Source organism: Coturnix japonica, chromosome 15 (assembly GCF_054131305.1).
Source record: "Coturnix japonica strain WE chromosome 15, WE-NBRP24, whole genome shotgun sequence".
Lineage (NCBI taxonomy): Eukaryota > Metazoa > Chordata > Aves > Galliformes > Phasianidae > Coturnix > Coturnix japonica.
In genome coordinates, this window is record NC_140677.1 from 10,155,178 (window position 1) to 10,175,471 (window position 20,294).

Sequence of the window (20,294 nt, forward strand, 5' to 3'; positions counted from 1 at the left end):
ACCCCACAGAGCCTTGTTTAAAGTTACCCAGTTATAAGGGACACAGATCTGAAAAGGCTAAATACATAAGATCTGAAGAAGAGCACAATGCAGGTCAGTCACAAACTTCTCCCCATTCCATTGCCCATAAAGGACAGGCGTACATACATATATTCCCTGCAGTTTCTGTCTCACGAGACCAGATCTGGAGAGAAGAACGTAATGGCAGCACACAGTATGAGACCAACAAAATGCAAAAATTCCCTTTGCGTATGAACATATGGACAACTGTGATAATTAGAACGATGGCTGCTAGGATTGTTTGCAATTCCACTGAACAATCCCCATTATCTAGAAATAGAATTGAAAATCTGAATGCAGCACTAAGTGATGGTTTTAATAGTTTATTTTTTAATGAACTGTATAGATTAAAGTGTTGCAAAATTGTATCATGTGAAATCGCTCGTGGGCATGTTTTACCATCGATGGCTTAAACAAACCAAACTGCTGCACGGACAATCATGCAGCAGCAAGGAATGAGAAGGGGAAAAGACATGCCAGTACTTTTCTATCATTTCTACAATCTGTGATTTTCCTGCATTCAATATTCACCACGATGCTACATGATGGTTGTAAAGCTGATTGATTTCCATCTCTTTATGACCCACCTTGCTCATTGCTTTGCATTTTTCAGTCACATAAGAATGAGTCGGATGTATGCAGCTCCCTGTCAGGAGGTCTAATTGCTTCAAACTGGAGAACATTATTCTCCACATTTATTAAAAAATAAAGGCTACTTATAATATTATTTCATTTTGCCAGGAAGTAAAAACTGCATTAGTTTGTAAGGAACAGCATGGCTGCTCCTATTTTTATGGCATCAATTTTTAAAAACTCATCATGGTAAACAATTAAACAGAGAAGCAAATCCCACATTGAGGAGAGAGATTCAAATCCCTAAATGGATTTTCAAAGGTCATTTCAGGCTTAAAAGATGCTTGACAGCATCTCTTCAAATCAAGTTCATTTCAAAGGCTTATCCAGCAAGACACAGGGCTCTGCAGCAACATCCTTTGAACTGTTGGGCTTCCCAGAGGACAATTAATAATACAACTTTAATTCATATTTAGAGCAAGATTTGTGACTTAACAAAAAAAAAAAAAAAAAAAAAGAGAGATCTAGCAAGGATTTTTACCAAAACAAAAAGCACGGAAAACCCATCTTTTATCTGAACCCCATAATGAAAGAAAAGTTTGAATTACTACGAACTTCATTTTAAAATCAAGTTAAGAGCCACTTATCTCTAAGCACGAGTTGTTCACAAGGCTCTGTTTTACCTTTTTCATTTAATTACGTAAGGAGTGGGGGAAGACAGAGGGTGCTGACAGTTCCAGGTTTCAGCACAGCGCTTCTTGGTTCCCTGCTCAGATGCACAACCAACCCCATTAGTATCTGGAGGCCACAAACAAAGAACAACTTGGCCTTACCTTCCTCTCAATGCGGGCCAACTGCTCTTTATAGAAGGCCTCTTGCCGCTTCAGCTCTGCCTCCCTGCCTTGCAGCTCCATGGCCTGGGAAGAAGAACAAAGGAGAATCAGTAGAAGAAATTGAAGGTAAAGAGCATAAGGGCATGGAAAGCACAAGGAATGCAGACTGGAATTCAGAAAATCCACATTGCTCAGGTCTAATGTATGGGATCCCTGCCAACGCAGCTTCAAACTCTGTGTTCTGGATCATTTGGGACTATCCCTGCTGGTCTGAAACTCTCATTAGTAACATACTCAAACATTACCTTGTTCTCATTTCTCCTTTTTACATGAAAGTCTATAATCACACAAAGGCAACGTGTCTGAACTTACCTACCATCTTCTGATGTCTGCCTTAACCTGCCTTAATCTGCACGTCAAATAAACCATGATGCTTACTACAACTTCCCTCATGTTACCTTAAAAATAAACCCCAAGTCCTCCATTCCATAAACACTTCTGAGTGTCAGAAAACTTCTACAGAGGTAACACATCCCTGCAAACAAGGGAAACACCCAATGCAAGGCTTTGTTATAACATTTATACTGCAATACATTCTCACAGACCACACAAGAGCTTTTACACACATAGTTAAAGCCACTGACATAACGATTAAGTGCACGTGTCTCTGTATTCCTCTGCACGTATACTACACCAGGCTGCACTGCCATAGCTCCTCTAGTTGGGTGATACAGACTTGGAGGGAACATTAAGGTCAGAATTCCTCCTCTTTCTTAAGTAGAAGTGGGATGCTTCCAACATTTGGTATACAGAAGCATGCTGAAGGCCTAACCTGGTCATCAATTAAACAATGACCAGTTTAAAAAGTAATAATTGTTTACAGCAACAGCTTTTGCCTTTCAGCTCTTTACAACTGGCAGCACTTCACAACATTCCCCCTTCTAAGCTGAGTCAGCATTAAGAAAACGTGGCATTGATGGGACTGAGCCAAACTTTTTAAATCTAAAAATAAAAAGCAACAATAGCTAAAAGAACGGTACTCGTGTTTCTCCTCCCATCCCACTCCAAGATCTCTGGGGCCTCATCAGTTACCACAGCACAGAAGATCTTTCAAAACTAAACGAGCAGTCAGTTCGCCATGAACACACACCCTGCTAACCTACAGCATCCCAGCAGCACCGCTCATAACTTTAATGGTGGTACAATCACAGAAAACGCTGGTCCAACATGATTAAGCAGCTGGGACAGAAACATCCCCATGGGCTCAGACCTGTCATTTTACAGCCAACAGCCATTGTTAATGAGAAAAATTACATCTGAAAGCAAGTTGCCATGCATTTCCTTCTTTCTGCTCCCCTGCTGATGAACTACAGCAATATAAATAGGGCTAAGAAGAGGCTTTGAGACACACAGTGAGAGACGGCTGATGAGCAAAGTATGAGCACATGAAACAGGGGTTGGGGGTCTGTTTGCTTTTAAAGAAAAAATACCAACTCATTCTCATGTTTGGCAGCTCAGCCAGCACAGCCAGGATAAGGCACAAGCTCTGCAGACACACCTACATGGCCTTGTTCTCACAGACTCCTGCTTAACAGCAAAATCTCTGGCTTCAGTTTTCATTAGATCTGCTGTATAACCTCCAGTTTGCAGAGCAGATGAAACAGGGGCCAAGGGGGAGGCCAGGTGAGATATGAGCTACACCTCTGCAACAACAAGGGCACTGACGGGCACCTCCAAACTGCCCGAATTTCCATTTTTTAATAAGGGAACTAGAATGATCCTTTTGAACCCAGATCCACCCTCTGCATGGGACTAAGCAATTTCAATTGAAATGAAACAGATAGAAGAAGGGACAGTGGTCTGGTGGGTATGCAAAGGACCTCAATTCTCCCGCTAATTTTCTGCATAATACCCATAAAATAAGATTACTAGAAAAGTGCTTCACGTTTCCTTAAGGGTAAAATACATAAGGAAATGAAAGAAGAATAACAGAGTGCTGTTCCTTCTGCACAGTTACAGGTAGAAGTTGCTTTTCAGCATAAAGCATAATACAAGATGAAAGCAGTCTAAAGATCAATCCTATAAAACACAAAGTTTCTCCTTAGTCCAAGTGACTGAATTACATGGCAGTGCTACTCTTCTGGGGTAGCAAAAAAACAGTCCATATAACAGTGCTGGCAGCATGAGCTCAGCATACACACCATTCTGCTTCCCAGATAATCCCACACTACCTCCATTAAGTCGCATGATGAACCAGAGTTTGCAGTGAACATTTTTTACTCGCAACTCAAATGTATTTTCAATGTTTCAAAGAGCTGCTCAAGTATACTGAGAAACAATCTATGGAGTGAAATACCTGCTTGAAAGTTGCTTCTGTTTCCTTCTACTCCCAGCTGTTATTACCAGTACCTCTTTATGACGATGTTTGAAGTATGAATGGTACAGTCAGGATGTACGTCAATTGAAATATTCACTGTTCCAAACTGGGTTAGACAGCAAGGAACATTTTCTACGAACGCAGGATATTTATTAAGACTTCCTCTAGTCCTCTACTCCTCTAGAGTGCCTCCTATTCCCTACCTGAAGTCAGAAGTCTGTGATGTCCCAGACAGAACTGGCTGCTATGGAGACGATTGTGATTTCACAGGGGACTAAGATTGCAGGTAGCAAACAAAGCATCGGATACGCTTCTCATATAAAGGCCTTTAAAAATAAAGAATGGAAGGAGGAAAGATCTGTATGATAAGACAGTGGTTTGAAAATCATATATTGGAAAACTGCATTTCTCATCCACTCTGCATCTGAGCTGAAACGTGGCGTGTAAGAGATGACCAAAGTAAGGAGATGACATCTAAGAAACTGTGCTGTAGAACACAACAGACTGTCACATCAAGGAGGAATGAGAAAACAAAACAAGGAGGGAAGGGAGGCACACTTCAGTTGGCTGCAGAATATTCAAATGTATTCTAAATTCTGAAGAACAACACAGGACAGACAAATATTTGCAAAATGGGATGTATGCAACAGGCAACTTCCCTCTGCATAAAACCACCAGATACATCGAGGAGATGCTCACAAACTCTTTGTAATGAAGCTAAAAGCATTAAACCCCTACAAAAGGACAGTGAAGATAAGCTACAAGCACACTACTACAGCTTCCAGGTGCACACATACCTGAACTGGTTGGGGGCTCTTTCAAGTTCTTCCTACTTTTTAAATCTTCACACTCTTTTCAGAGCACAAAGTTTCTCAGGTTATCTAGATTAGATGCCACACTGAAACTTTATCAGTAACCCACTTAGAAACTAACTGTGACAGCACACTTCCAGAGCTATGCATTACGTATCGGCTCCATTGAAGAGTCCAAGCACAGGCCTGCAAGCTGACAGCCAGGCCAAAAGAAATACATTACAAACTGCTTAATTGAGTTAATGAATTATTGGTTCGTTCTCTCTCAATTGAACAAGAAACTGAGCCTCATCCTGAGCTGCATCCAACACACAGCTCAACATGCTGTGCACCTGGACTTGTAGAGCCAGGCTTCACTCTAGCTACGTCCATTCACAAATCAGCTTTGGTTTTCCTCTGTGAAATAACAGCAGAGTTTTATTACTCTTAATCACAGGTTCCTTCTCATCACCTTGTTAAATGTGCAAACTAGGAAGGCAATCTGCTTTCAAAGGGCTTCTTGGCAGGGTTAGGTGGTTACAGCAGGCAATGCAGCATGTGGGAATCAAGCGCAGCAAAAGCACAGCCTACAGCTGCTGGAGACCTGCAGTGCTGTTGGGAGACAGCATGGGAAAGACTATTTGGGGGGAAAAAAGCCCCATCCATGCCAAAAGGTGGCTCAGACTAGAAGGGATGGTCCATACCGCAATCTACTTCCTCAGAATTAAGTCAGAGCACTCAGCAAGGTAAAAGTACTTATCTTCTTGGCCAAACACATTCACCAGTCACAGAGGAACAAGTGAGATGATGCCCAGAGGGTCAGTCAGAGGCAACCCAAGGAAACAAGCTACAGGGATAAACAAATGTCCTGAAGTCTGTATCAGATGCCTTCGTTCTGCACTTGGAGTCACCAGCTTCCTCCAAAGACACCCAACAACATCCCTGCAGGAGCACAGCAGACATTAAGGTTGTGTACATCAACATGGTACCCATGTTATAATTTTAAGTTCTTATACTTTCAGGCTTTCAACGTCTCTTCCAGTACTGGCAGCATTCCAGGAGGCAGGGGAGAAAAACAAATACTATTAGAGGTTCCAGGAGCAGATAAAGGAACTGACTACAATGTACTGACAAACAGGACTACCACCAAAATCAGCTCATTGACACACTCCTGGCCAAGCCTAACAAGAACAGCAGGGCTGAAAGGGCAATCCGAGCAAGGGGCAGCCTGCACACATCACGCCCCAAGAGTAAGCAGCAGAACTCTACAGGGCGGGCTGTGCCAGAGCAGCAACCACAGGGGAACATTGACTGAATTTCCATTTGCATCAGCAGAAATATCACCAACAATGCAGAGCTGCCTGCAGTCACTATTCCAACAGGCAAGGCCTACCACATCACTTGCTTTTTGTCCCCTTTCTCTCATTCTCTTGAAGGCTGGTGACTGCTTCCTTTGTTTTAGACCCCAGATGCAGCCTTACAGCCTTAAAAAGCAGTACTGGTGTAACCTTCATTTCCTCCTGTTTCTGCCACTGTCTTCGCCAGCTACACACATCACCAGATCAAGTTTGGTTTCAGCAGCTGTAAGCTACACAAAAGGAACCAGCGAAAACCTTTATGGAGGAAATAATATGCAATTTTCTAGCTGAACACCTTTTAAAATGTAATGACAGAAAATAAAATCCTGCATCTGTGCTCAGCAATAACAATCTGTACGCGCACAGTAACAACATGACACTTGGAATAAGCAAGATCCAGATAGAAAAAAAAAAAGAGAGCTTACCCAGGCGTCCAAATCCGCAGGCTTGGAATAAAGAGAGCACGAGAGAAAAAGGAAGAAAAAGAGAAGAAAAAGAGAAATCAGTGATTTATGGAGGCCGCCTGCTGTTGCACAATATAGCTTTTAGTATGACAAGTTTAGAAAAGTTCCTTAAAAATGGCTAGCATCTTAAATAGAGCAGTGCTGTCCCCTGTTGGGAACTGTGCTATTAAAGCAGCAGCACACATCCCCCCAAATAAAAACAAAGCAAACCCCCTGAAGGCTGATGCAGGATCCCCCCATAGAGCAGAGCTAAGCACAGACAGCTGTGCAGCAGCCAGGGTGTCACACAAGGCACTGCACAACATCATCCAGAACACACACCAATGGATGAGGCAGTGCTGGGCATACTTGAAAGGAGGAGACCAACAACCACACTTCCCACATTCCATGGGAAGAACACGCATCTTTTTGCCAAGGTAGTTTTGAATACATAAGTTCACCTCAATAGCAAGTGGTCTTTACATGAGAACTTCAGAGTGACTCCCAGCAGAAAGCCAGTGGATGGAGGGGATCCTTCTTCAAAGGGGATCAAATACTACTTCGTGCACATTCCAAATCTCTTTCCTAAATCCAAGCTGCTCTCACCTGCTCCTTCATTTGTTGGCAAGCCAAGCAGATCCAGCAGGCTGCAGCGTTGACTCTTTTTTACTTATTACCACTTTTGACTTGCACAGTAACCCAGCAGCAACAAAGCAAGTGTAAGACAATAAACATTTCATGCCCATAAACACCTCCTTCTGAAGCCAAGGCATTTATGAGGCAGCCACAGCTCTCATTTGTTCTCAAGGGCTGCAAGCCTTCGCTGCCTCTCAGGGCCCCATTCAATCAGCAGCACTCTCACTAAGCAGGAACTCAACACAGGCCAGCTGTTATTATGATGATTATTTATTTGGGAAGATGTTGACAGGGCAGGAGGAACCTTCCTCCCGGTCACAGTTCAGTGCCAGAGGGAGCAGACAGTGAAGTGTAACGTGTATGAGATCTGCCATCATTCTAAAGGTACAGAGCAGCTATTTCAGGTAAGTGAAGGGCGATGTGCCACCCACTGTGTGCGTTGCCCATCCTCATCCTTCACAACAGCTCAGAGGGGTGAGACAAAACATCTCCAGCTCAGCTAGGGGAAGTTTATCCCCTTCCTGCAGGGAGGTTTGATATACTGACATCAAGTCCTTGGCCAAACAACCTGACACACAAGAGGTGTTGACCAGCAATCACTGACCCATATTGACTAATGCCTGATCTGAATAACATTTCTCTTCCCACTGATTTTTACAGTCCAGACAGATGTGCTTAGTGTTCTAGCAACATTTTAGCAATAGCAAGGCTGTCCATCCTCAGCAGATGGACAGAAAAAATGGGGCTCTTTATGGCATGATTATTTCAGCAGGTAGGTCACATATACCAGTAGCTCATTACTGGATGTATGTGTTGTCCTTGGGACACCTAAGCCACTGACTGACACGTCCCCGGTGGACAAGTAGTTCCATGACAAAATAATCACAGGGCACTGACTCAGTAACACTGGACAGTTGCTAAGAAGAGAGAGAAGAAACTCCTCACTAAGATGCATCTCCTGTTGTATGCCTATTGACTATAATGCACAACAGTAGAATTACACTGTTTCTAGCCTCAGGGCATCTAGTCTGCCAGTACTGCCAAAGGCTTTAATTTTGTCACCTTTGAGGAGGAAGAAGAAATATTACAACAGAAGCAGATGGATGTAGTCCAGTGAAAGGGGAGAGGAAACTTAAAACAGGTTTTGATGCAATAGAAGATATTCCTGGGCTGGGAAAAAATAATTGTGTTTGGAGGGAAGCACAGACTAAAAATATAATAAAATACAAAAATGAAAACCCTGGCTACCGGTTTAAGTTGTACTACTTAAGTCTGAGCCAAGATTCTTAGTAAGTTTGCATTTATCATCACTGACAATAAGAGATTCAGCGAGTCCAACAGTATTTTCAAAGTTTAACTGTGTAAGAAATTAGTAACGTGTGGCTTCATTGCTTCCTAACCAAATTCCACTTCCAGCTCCCAGCTGCAGGTGTGAACATTATAATCCCTGCCCCTGGACACAAGCCATCTCTTAGCACCCTCAGTCAATACTGCTGTATTCTTCTGCTACAGCAAGTGGGTTACTTGGATAACCCAATGGACAGCTGAACAAATATTGAACTTTATTACTGGGGTCAAAATCAAACCAAGATATTCTCTTTAACTGTACCAGAAGCAAATGGTTAGTATTAAAATGGGCCCTGGGGCCAAATCAGCAAATCCCCATCCAAGGTATTTATAGGGGGGAAAAAAAGTGACATGGTCTGCTTGAAGTAGACTCTGGTTGGATATGGGAACATCAGCAATGCACCTTCTGTACTTCTGAAAACTTCACGTTTGAACACTGGTTCTGCAAGCAGGGGATATTTCCCCACATATCAATGAAGTTATGAATATTATGTCATAGTATTTTATACTTATGGACAATTCTCAGTGTTTTCTTTTACCCAACTCATACACAGCACCACCTACACTTCAAGTGTGTCCGTCATGGTCTGAAGAAACATGAAAATAGTGGTTAACAATCAAAATATGGTTCTGCAGTGGGTGATGTTGGACAAAGGGATGTGCACAATGAAGAAGTGGCCTGAGGACAGGTAATGCTTTTGGAACCTGAGTGAAATCAGTCTGAACCTGGATATCCATCACCTTTCCATGGACAGTGACACTGCTCTATGATTAACTTGACTATAGTGTGACCAGAGACTCAGGAATCCAGACTACCAGATTAGTAGAGATCTTCTACTTAACAACACAGAATATTTTTACAGGCACTGCCAACTTTAGGAGTCAAAGATAGAGTGGGATATGTAAGAGATGAGAGGCAGCAGGTGCCCAAAACCTAAGACAGCTGTTGGCAACAACTTCTGCATTCATGTCTATATATAAAGAGCTCTGCAGCACATATTCTAACATCTTGATGACCAGACATCATCACTGAATAAGCAAAGAGCCATTTCTCCATAAGGCAATAATCCAACTCTGAGCTTTACCGTCACAGTAGGAGCTAAAGAATTTGAAGAATAAATATTCAGTACCCACTCCAGACCCTTAAACACTTCCAGCTCAGTGGAAAATTGAAGTAGTATCAATATTAAATGTAATGAGAGTCAGAGATGTAACCAACTGACACAGGAGAGTAAGCAGAAAGAGACAACTGAACAGCAAACCATTTTGGGACAAGGCTGTGACGAAACTGCTCAACTAAAGTATACAGAGCACACGTGATTCTATAAATATGAAGATGGGAAGCATCAGAAATACCCTCTGCCCTTTTACAACACAAGGACAACTGCAATTCTAATAGTTATGGCACTGCAGAAGATAGGTTTGCATTACTGACAGTTGATAGTTTTCATTTACAACAAAATAAAGAGAAGCCTATTTCATAAAATCTAAAGTAAACCATCTGCTTTCATTGCTTGCTTTAATACATCAGCCTATTCCCACGTTCTCTTTTCCCATCACCACTTTTATACGCATACACACAGTTTCCATTTTGCAGGCTGCCAACAGACAAGCACCCAATGTCTATAGGAATCTTACAGCGCTGGCTCTCTAGCTGTATACCCAAGACACTTAGTGCTTATAGCAGGTGAATCAACAACTCCCTCTAAATTTCCCCCTCCTTGCTTAAATCTCCACTCAGACTGTTAGATGTAAGACTTCACAAGACCTCGACTAATTTAGCCAAAAGAAAAAGAGCTCACAAGAGAGGGCATTGGGAAATTCTGTTATTAATTACAACTTCCTATCCCAGAATGTATTTCAGACCCTACTGAGTCCACGAGGTATGTTCTCAAAAAAGCTAGAAGCAAAGGCCACTCAACTCCTCCTGGATTATTTCTAGCTCATAATCATTAATACAGATTCCCATTATGCCAGCCTAAGGGTGGCATATGGCTTTCTACGGATGGTACAGAAAGGAGAAAATAACTGTTCCGCATGCTTGCATTCCAGTCTCATTTCTGATCATGCATTTGGGTAAATAGCTTCTCTTGCCAGGTCCTTAAATACCAAATACATTAGTTCTTAAGTTGAACTTACTACTACATACTTCAAACACAACCACTGGCGTGTAAGGAATCAGGACAGCTTGCACAATCAACCCACGTGCCTCCAAGCAGCAAAAACGATGAACCACATGAGCTGGGAAGGAATTCCCAATCCACACTTGCTCCCATACACTAACATAATTTTTTACCTGTGTTTGAACAATACAGGTATTTATAGACACCAGCCACAGAATATAGGCTTAATACAGTACAATGAGCCCAAAGTTCCTTCTACAAGATTAGAAAACTAATTTCTTAATATTAAAAAAACAAAACAAAAAAAAAAAAACATCAAAAATACCACACAGTTCAAGAGAAATAGAGTTGACTTTGAGGCTACTTTTTAATACAGGCAAAGACTGTCTTAATTACGTGCTTGAGTGAGAAAATTCTTGAAAACCTTCACTCAAGATGCTGCATCCCGTTTGTTTTAACAAATCCTTCTGCAGGCAGAGTTTCAGGCACCACAGTACATATCTTAACCCACTATGAGTCCTGTAAATTTCCCCGTCCTGCCACTCTTTCATCCTACACACACACACAAAGCACACTTGATGTAGCATTACAGGGTCAGTATATTTCTAGAGTAAAATCTAACCCCTCAGTTTGCCTAAATGTATGTGGGAAAGACAAAATAACAAAGATTTAGAATAAATCAAGAGGATTCTGAAGCCTTGCAGAAATGGCCACAACAAATGCATTGTAGAGAGCTCAAAATAAGCATCACACTGGTACATACATTCATTCATGCTTGTAAGTAAAGTATTATCAAAGGAGGAAAGCAGATTTAAAAATGAAGAAAGATACTAATAGACTGCCAGAAAGAAGAAGTGAGAAGTGAAGGACTTGAACACAATCTCTCTCATTTCCATCATTACCATAGAGAGATCAGCACTAAGCACTAAGTTCCCCTTTAACCAGTTCTGAAAATGTACCTCAGACTTGGCCTGCAGCATTCCCTGCATCCTATGCCAAAGTCAGCGTTATGAAAAGGCTGCCAATTAAGTTGTGGTTTTGAGCTATAGACAAAATGTCCACTAGAGACTCTGGTTCTTGCTTCCAAAGCACTTGCATCCCACTGCACGCTTTGAGAAGTGAATATGCTGGTACTCGGGTACATCTTCTCTTGGCTCCCACAAGGCTGAAATCAGAGAAAACGCTGCAAGGTTGCATGTTCAATGTAATCCAAGTATTTCATAATGAAATCATCCACACAAAAAAAGAAGAGCGTACATTCAGCAACATGGATTTCAGGCTATTGTAAAACTATATTCCCTTATTTTTATGTTGCAACCTCCAGGGCATGTTTATATCAACAGCAACTTGCAAATCTATGTCACCGCCAGAAGAATTTTGATTTCTATTTGAGAGGACAATTCACAAATGGCAGTTTTCCACACCATGCAAATGCTAAACATCTGTAAGAACTACAAGGATTCAATGCTGATTCAATGACCATTTTCTGCTGCGTACTCTTACTCAAGTCAGGGAGCTTGGAAAAAATCAAGGATGAAACTGTTTCTCTTTCAAAGGAGCATTCACTGCCAGTCTTTGCATGGACCTGAAGTCAGGTGTTACTGCTGTCACAAGGAGGAGAGGATAGACTGAGCATAGCAGGAAGAGTTGGGCAGTTTGAGGATGTTGACTTAAACCATTTTAATGCTTCCTTCTCGTTGGAACTCCTGAAGCTCTAACAGGATGCCACATGCAACCACATGGAACCAAAGTATTTACTCCTAGACCTTTCAATCAGATCCAAGAGGCCTGAAGTGTAGCTTTAAAACACTGTATGCTCTAAATATAGCAGTCAGATGACCTGACATGGCCAAGATTCATGCTTCATGAGTTTGCAAATTGAAAGAGTCAATCTAGCTCACAGTATCACAGAATCCTAAAGACAGATTGCTTTATTTATTGTGCTAGATACTATTTACAAACATATCTCCACACTGTTTGCCCTCTAATTACAGTTAGAGCACACAGTCATTTACTTTGTGAGCTCCTTTTATACACTACACCTCTAAAAGTCAATGAAAGTAATTTTTAGAACCTGTTGATTGATTTATTGATCAAATAAGTTGACCAGTGCAGCAGACTAGAAATAACCAGACCACTAAGTGATTTGACAAATATTCCTGGAGGCCTGTCACTAAAGGCCATGAAAGGAATGGAAAAAGAAATCCTGAAAGGTAGGTTTAGGCTTTTCTTTTTTAGACTCTGTGCCAACAGTTGGCCCTACAGCTTCATTCCATATGCAAGACTCCTTGTTCAAGTACAGTCCAGTACTAAACTCACCAGAAGCAATGACATCAGCTCGGCTCCTAGTAAGAATCACAGAATCATTAAGGTTGGAAAAGATCTCTAAGATCACACCAAGTCCAGCCATCAACCCACCCCCACCATGCCCATAACCACGTCCCTCAGTGCCACATCTCCGTGGTTCTTGAGCACCTCCAGGGATGGTGACTCCAGCACTCCCTGGGCTGCAGTGCCAGTGCATTGCTGCTCTATCTGAGAAGAAACCATTCCTAATACCTGACATGAAAGTCCCCTGGCACAACCTGAAGTCATCACCTCTCACCCTAAAAAACAATGTGTGAAGGAAAAGGGGTGAGAACTACATTCTACGGGAGTTTAGGTCAAGAAAGGGAAACATATCTAACCAGGGCCACGGGACAGAAGAAACGCAGGCAGATATCATAGAATCACAGAATTGCTCAGGTTGGAAAAGACCTTAAAGATCATCGAGTCCAACCACAACCTGACCATACTACCTTAACCAACAACCCTCCGCTAAATCATGTCCCTGAGCACCACATCCAAATGGTTTTTAAACACATCCAGGGATGGTGACTCAACCACCTCCCTGGGGAGCCCATTCCAGTGCTTAACAGCCCTTTCTGTGAAGAACTGTCTCCTGAAGTCCAACCTAAACCTCCCCTAGCACAATGTGTAGCCATTTCACCTCATCCTGTCACCAGTGAGAAGAGACCAACCTCACTCTCACTGCGATCACCTTTCAGGTATTTGAAGAGAGCAAATTAAGCCCATGGGCAGCTTCCAGTGCTCTGGACAGACTATTGGTCATTCCACGGTGAGACTTTGCCGCAGCTTGCCATATGAACCCCAGCAGTAAGAAGCTTATTCTCCTTGCAAGGGCTGAAAAATATAAGCCTCATCAATCAAGTGTTCACTGCAATGGTCTACTTCTTCCTATAGATTTAATTGTGATTTAATGAGGTTTTCAATGAAACATGCTGGCAGCTTTTCATAAAACTAAGCTGAACACAACTTGTACTCATTTACACTGCCCACCGAGTTGTAAGAAGATTGGTCATCCAAATCGAGCAAGAATCAAATCAGGATTCAATTCTGCAGCATAGGAGTGGTTTCCTAAGAGGTACAGGAAAGGTAACTTAACAACTCAAGAAACAAAAGGAAAAAGCTTGTATTAATACAGGGGTTTGTACAAATACTTTAGTTAATCATTTCGCATCGTGGTATTGAAGAGTTTACATTTATCTATAGAATAACATAGGAACTCAAGATGTCCTGGGATGTCAATAACTTCTTCTGCTAGCATAAAACTAAAGCTTGCAGATATAGACAAAATAAATCAGCAAGATCAAATTCACTGTCATAACCTCTCAGTATTCCTGAAAGTGAACGCCACACTTAGCAAAACAACCTCTAGAATAAAACTCTTTAAAAGCATATTTATCTCACAACAATATCTTCCCTGTCACATTGTGTATATACATATACACATAACATATATGTAAAAAAAAAAAATCAAAAGAAAAACCCACTCAAAGAATTAATGCTCCTGCATTCCATTTTCCATGTAATGTTGGTTGCACACCTACAGAGACCTCCCAACATTCTAAAGGCCCAAGCTTTCCTTCTCATTAGTACCACCAACACATTGCCCTGAGCTGTGGTCATATAACCTTCTGCACCTTCTCACTCTATTGAATCAATCTCCCCTGGCAACTCCTGGTGTGGCACTACTCTGCTCCCCCTGCCTCCAGCTCTTCTTCCCTCACTAATTCTGTGCTCAGAACTGTGAAGCACAAAATTAGACGTTTCAAATTAAGCAAGGAGAGAGAATGAGAGAACCTTATTAAATCAACATTAGCATCAGAGTGTCTTCAAAAGAGAAACTCAATTGTAAAATATTACTCTGCTCTGCAAAGCTCTTTCTGTTGACAGTAACGGTGTGCAGGCAGCAGGGCCCTGCTGTACCCCCACATCTCTGTGCCATCACAGCGCTGGAGCCTCACAGAATACAGCCCTAGAAGAAAGTAGGGCTTACCATGAAATGACAGGCACTGGCATTGACAGGTCAGAAGGACAAGGAAGGACGAGGTCTAGTGATCTCATGATGGGGAAAAGGAAAAAAGTAAAACCACGCGCTGAAAAAAACACATTAACACACAAAAGCAGACAGCCCCCTTTCTCCTCCCAAGCCTTCCACAATACCACTCGCCCCCTCAAGTCACCTTACAAGTTACAGTCATTTCTTTACTTCATACAATAATGCAGAGCCATTTCAAGTTTTAGTTTCCATCAGCAGCCCCCAACAATCGAAAGCACTGACGCAACAGTGATGGTGAGCGTGGTTTGTTCCAAAACACCTTTACTTTCCAGTATGAACCTGCAACTCCTGGCCACATACACTTACCCACAGGAAGAATAAGGAGGACAAAAATGACACCCACAAGAACAGCGACAAGATGTTAACTTGGTAGCTAAAAGGCCTTCCATTCAACATACTTGTTTTGTAAAATGAGTTGCTTCATTTCCACCTCTGAGGGCATCAGTAGCAATACAAGGCTGCTCGGAGCTTTCCAAAAAGGAAAGAGTCCAGTGAAAATAAGCAATTAGAGAGCTGAGAAGTGGGGAGAACGGAAGTCAAAAGGAAGCACTGAACCTGGTGGTAAGAAGCATTTACTGATGTCAGCTGAACTGTCTGCCCCGTTCTTTTCCTCCAGGAAAGGGCAGCACTAAGCAAAATCTGACTTTTTTCTTTTTTAATTAACCTATTTCCTGCTGCAGCCATTTGTCTTGTAGGCTCTCCCCAGCACACTGAACCTGCAGCCTTTGAGTCCAACCCCTTGCTTCCATAGGGGTTACCACGCAGCGCCTTTAATTCTGCAGGGAAGGAACTGTGCTGATGAATAACTAAAGTGAACTATAATGATAGTGGTTTATGAAGCTAAGCACTAAACACTGATCAAAAGTAACAAATTAATGACATTCCTAAATATGAATGCATGGTTCTCCTGCAAGGCCTTCTGTACATAGAACACCAAGGATATCAAAAAGAAGGAGCATTGCTTCAGGTAGAAGAAAACTATACTCATTTCAGAACATACACTGGGATACAGTCTCATTTTCTGCCAACACCAAGTCACAGGCTGTCATTTACATGCCCATCTTCAGCTCTATAATCAATGGCTCCATTCTGAGACTTGGTCAGGAAGCAGTCACCTTTTACCTGCCACACAAAATGGACAACTAAGAGAAGAACAAATAGTGAAGACTGAATTGTCGTACCACTTCCACTGGATAAATCTGTTTCTTATAAATCAAAAGTCAATTTGATAAGTCAGCAGATACCAACCTGAGAAGCAAACAATGTAATACGTGAGCATTTGAAGTCACTTGTAACTGGAGGCTTAGAAAACCTTTAGGAGAAAGGCACAGTAGTTTGAAAACCCTGAAAAAACACCGAGAACTAAACAGAGGGTTCTGGGGTTTTTCTGTTTTGCAACCGCAGAAGAAAGTATTTCCATCATTCACATCTTTGTGCAGATCATGGAAGGGAAAGCATTCACAGTGCAGCAATGCTTACCTGCTAATATCCTTCCACAAAGACCACCAGAAAATTACCTCAGATCTAACTATAACAGAATGAGAAGTTACACGCATCTGGGAGGAAGAGAAAGAGATGGAGCAGCAATCAGCAGATACATATTTAAATCTCTGTTTCCTTCTTAAGTCTGTAAGGAACCACTCAAGCAGCCCCCAAGAGTGGAAAGCCACCCACCAAGTGCAGGTAACTAACATTGCCTGCCACCTACAAACATCAGGGTGGAAAGGCTGCTGCAAGGATTCTGAAGAAAGGAACAGAAATACAGAAAAAGAAGAGGCAAAACAGACAAAAACAACGCAGGCAGTCACAGCAGCTTTCCTTTTCATTACTTCTAGCTGTAACACTGAGCCCACTTTTGAGACACCAGTAAAATGGATCCATCTCATCATTGTTCAATTTTTCAAGCAGCAAATCGGGAATTAATATTCACGGGTTCCATGACTGACATAATTGCAATTTAAAAAGGGCAATTAATCATCAGCCACACTGGCAGCTGACTTGCCAGGCTGGGATTCTCTCTTTCCACACCTGCTAACAAACTCAAGAAGCAAAAGATTACATACACAAATCCAGGCAGTGCCATTCTCTCCTTTATCCCCACGTTTCTTCCACACCCTCAGGCTCCACAGTGTATGTTTATTTTGTCATCATCCACAAACACACACAACTGATTTGAATCATTTACACTTACCCCAGGAGCTCTCACAGGGTGCCTACGCCATCTCCTTCACCACATGCAAAAAGTGATATTTACCTCCATGTGTTTCTGAAAAGGTTTTCCAGTATGCTCTAAGCAAAACCAAAAGCCCAAGCACCTGTTCTGGGATTCATTCTGCCACCTTTAAAATCTTTAGACATAAGCACATGTAATTAACGCTGTAATCCATGGATTAAAGAAGAAGCATCTCGAAGCTGGGTAATGGTGGTTAGCTTTCTGGAAAGACAGTTTCAAGAGACTAAATTTCTACAGGGTGAGTATATAAATTCCTGTAGGAAGCATAGCCCTTAACAAAGCCTCTCCTGAGAGGGAGAAATCCAAAATGACCACCATACAACAACCTATTTTATCCAGCACGTACATAAAACATCAAAGGTAAATACCACTGAAAACGAGCCTATGATTGATAGAAAGATTTAGAGATCAACAAGCTGTGAAGTCTTCAAGTGACACACTTAAGACAAGGTCCTTGGGCCAAAGAAAATATACAGCATTCCTCTAGGCCAAAGGAATCTTGCTTTAACAGGTGCAACTGCTGCCAGCCAAGTGCAGCAGATACATGGCGACTGAGGAAGTTTGTTGTAACACAAGCTGAATATTCCTCCCTTCCTCATTCTTGCCAGTCAGCAAACAGAAACTGGCTTTCATCATTACAGTACAGGAAAAGATTTTGACGTTTTTGTATGTAATTTCACTCCTAAGGATCATCCACATGGAAACTGGAACACAATTACATACTGCATATCTCGGTCAGCGTTCCAGACAAAAGTACCTGGCAAAACATTTCTGCCAGCAGATAACACCAATAAACGGCCTCATTTCCACCCACTAAAAGATAATAAACAGACTTTGCTTCTTTATGCTGTCCTCACTTCTGTCAGGTCCCTCTCATAGTTTGCTATCTTTATGACACATGCTCCAGGTTCTCTTCATTCACAAGCCTCAGGGCACCACTGCAAGTTAAACAAGGTGCCTATAACCCAGTTCTCTCAGCTATATGAAACTGGGCAAGCACAATCAAAAGCCCCCTCCAGCTTCTTCCTCATTCAGATATTGCAGGATTTTTAGAACATTTTGTTCCCAGACCTTTACCTCCCAGTGACACAAGTCTGACACTGCCCATTTGTCCTTGGTTTAGAAAGGACTGACCACATCGTCTCCACTAACAAAAAACACTCGTTATCAGATGAGAGTGTGGTGTTAAGAAACAGCAGGTATTTCACTTAACTACGTATCCTCTCCCAACTTAGGAGTAAACAACTTGTGTCTCAGTGGCATTTCCTCGTAATGACTGGCTGGATCAAAGACTTCTACTGGGCTCTTCTGTGCTCAGAGAGGGTGTTTACAGAAAACAGAGTTGGAAGCTTGAAGGCTAAAAGAAAAAAAGAAAAAGAGAAATTGCAAGATTTTCTCTCAAACAAAGCCAGGACTCCTGGGCTGCTGCCCAAGATCATGGTCACCTCATTTCTTAAATTTCTTCAGAAGAAAAACAAATACTTGTGCTTCCAAATTTCCTTAAGCCCCGCAAGCATAACTCCTCCAATCAGCATTTGCTCACATGTTTATCTTCAAGCTCGTATTATGATAAGCTTTCTCCTTCCCAATATCTCACTCCACTTCAGTAAGAGCCACTAACAGGAGACAGAGACCAAAATCTTCCCTTTCTCTGTTGCCTACGTTTAGTAATCAGCAGCTGCCTGAGTACTGTGAGGCCCAAAGCACTGCCACGTTATTACGCACTTATCTCTGCAAAACCACCCTGCACAAGCGACAACTTCCAGGCAGGGGGGAGGGGGAATTGTGCAGCTTTGCGATAATTAAAGCATAGACAAGTGTCACTGCTGTAGATAATTATGCATTAGCAGTGAAATTACTTAATGGAATAAAATAAACTAAGCCAAATGATTTGTTTTAAAGAGAATTTAGGGTCTGCAAAAGGTGTCTGACTAACAGCCCAGGAGGGAGACAATGACAGCTCACTGTCATTCACAAAAACAATACAGTATCATAACAGCCCCGATGGGCTCCCACCTCATACCCATTCAGTGCCCAATTGATCCAGTGAGTGCCATCCTGGGATCTGCCAGCCTTGAGGGAACCACTGGTTGGGATCATTTCCTAAGCAAAGGCACCAGCTCCTATGGGTCAAACTAATGCAATCCACAGGTCTTCCATAGCTCCCCCCCACCAACAGCCACCAGAAAAACCACCTTTCATCAGTGCCAATATAGACAAGACTCCAGTCAACAACACAAACAACAGGATGAGGAGGTTCCTGACCCATAAAACCCTCTTCTCTCTTACCAAGTCCATGAGGTCTCCTAGGCCTGTCATCCCCACCTTACCAAATGCACTCCTACATGGCCCTCCACCACCACTCTTGTCTAGATGGCTCTCTACAGCATCTTCCTGCTCATTACAGCAAGGACTCTCAAGGTCAGTTAGGATTTATAAGGCAGCCATTTCATCTTTTCTGCTCCTCTGGCTACAATTCCTTCCTAAAAGCTGCTGAACATTGGAGATTCTGCGGGGTCTGAAAGCCCTGCCAGCACCAGGGCCAATTAGGAGTTTCAGGATGATGCATATTAAAGTTATTATGGGAGGCAGTTATGCAGCCAGAATAAATCTTAACTGAACCTTTAAGTGGTTTTTATAACTCTTGTTTCTCCCTCTTGAAAACAGATGAAAAGATACAAATCTCCTCCCTAAAAATCTGCAGGGATCCAAGCCAACCACCAGCTTCTCTCTCAAGAGAAGATTCTGCTCTGAACACAGCAGCAATTCATTTTGTTCGAGGCCAGCTAGATCACCTTTGATTTAAACTCCAAACCACTCAAGTCAGTCAAAAACAATATCAGTAAAGACCGACTCAAGGTACCGCTTCTACAAGAGTACAGCACACGTATAGAATCACAGAATCATTAAGGTTAGGAAAAGATCTTTAAGATCATCCAGTCCAACCACCAACCCATCCCCCACTATGCCTGCTAACCATGTCCCTCAATGCCACATCTCCATGGTTCTGGAATACCTCCAGGGACAGTGATTCTACCACCTCACTGAGCAGCCTGTACCAATGCACTACTGCTCCTTCTGAAAGGATTTTTTTCTGAAATCCAACCTGAAACTGCCT

General features: G+C 42.2%; 1 protein-coding gene across 20 annotated transcripts in view; it reads right to left on the bottom strand.

Moving 5' to 3' along the window:
- CHCHD6 (coiled-coil-helix-coiled-coil-helix domain containing 6) overlaps positions 1-20,294 on the bottom strand; it is a 101,893-nt gene that overhangs the window by 64,696 nt on the left and 16,903 nt on the right. For 9 of the 20 annotated variants that reach the window (XM_085516907.1, XM_085516901.1, XM_085516900.1 and 6 more), the window contains exons 5-6: positions 6,418-6,438; positions 1,467-1,550 (exon numbers count right to left, since the gene is read on the bottom strand). In XM_085516907.1, the coding sequence (XP_085373033.1) occupies positions 1,467-1,550; positions 6,418-6,438 (105 nt within the window). Of the gene's footprint in view, positions 1-1,466; positions 1,551-1,924; positions 2,350-5,342; positions 5,577-6,417; positions 6,439-20,294 lie in introns of those variants that run through there. The other 11 variants (XM_085516908.1, XM_085516902.1, XM_085516897.1 and 8 more) reach the window with 4 other exon arrangements.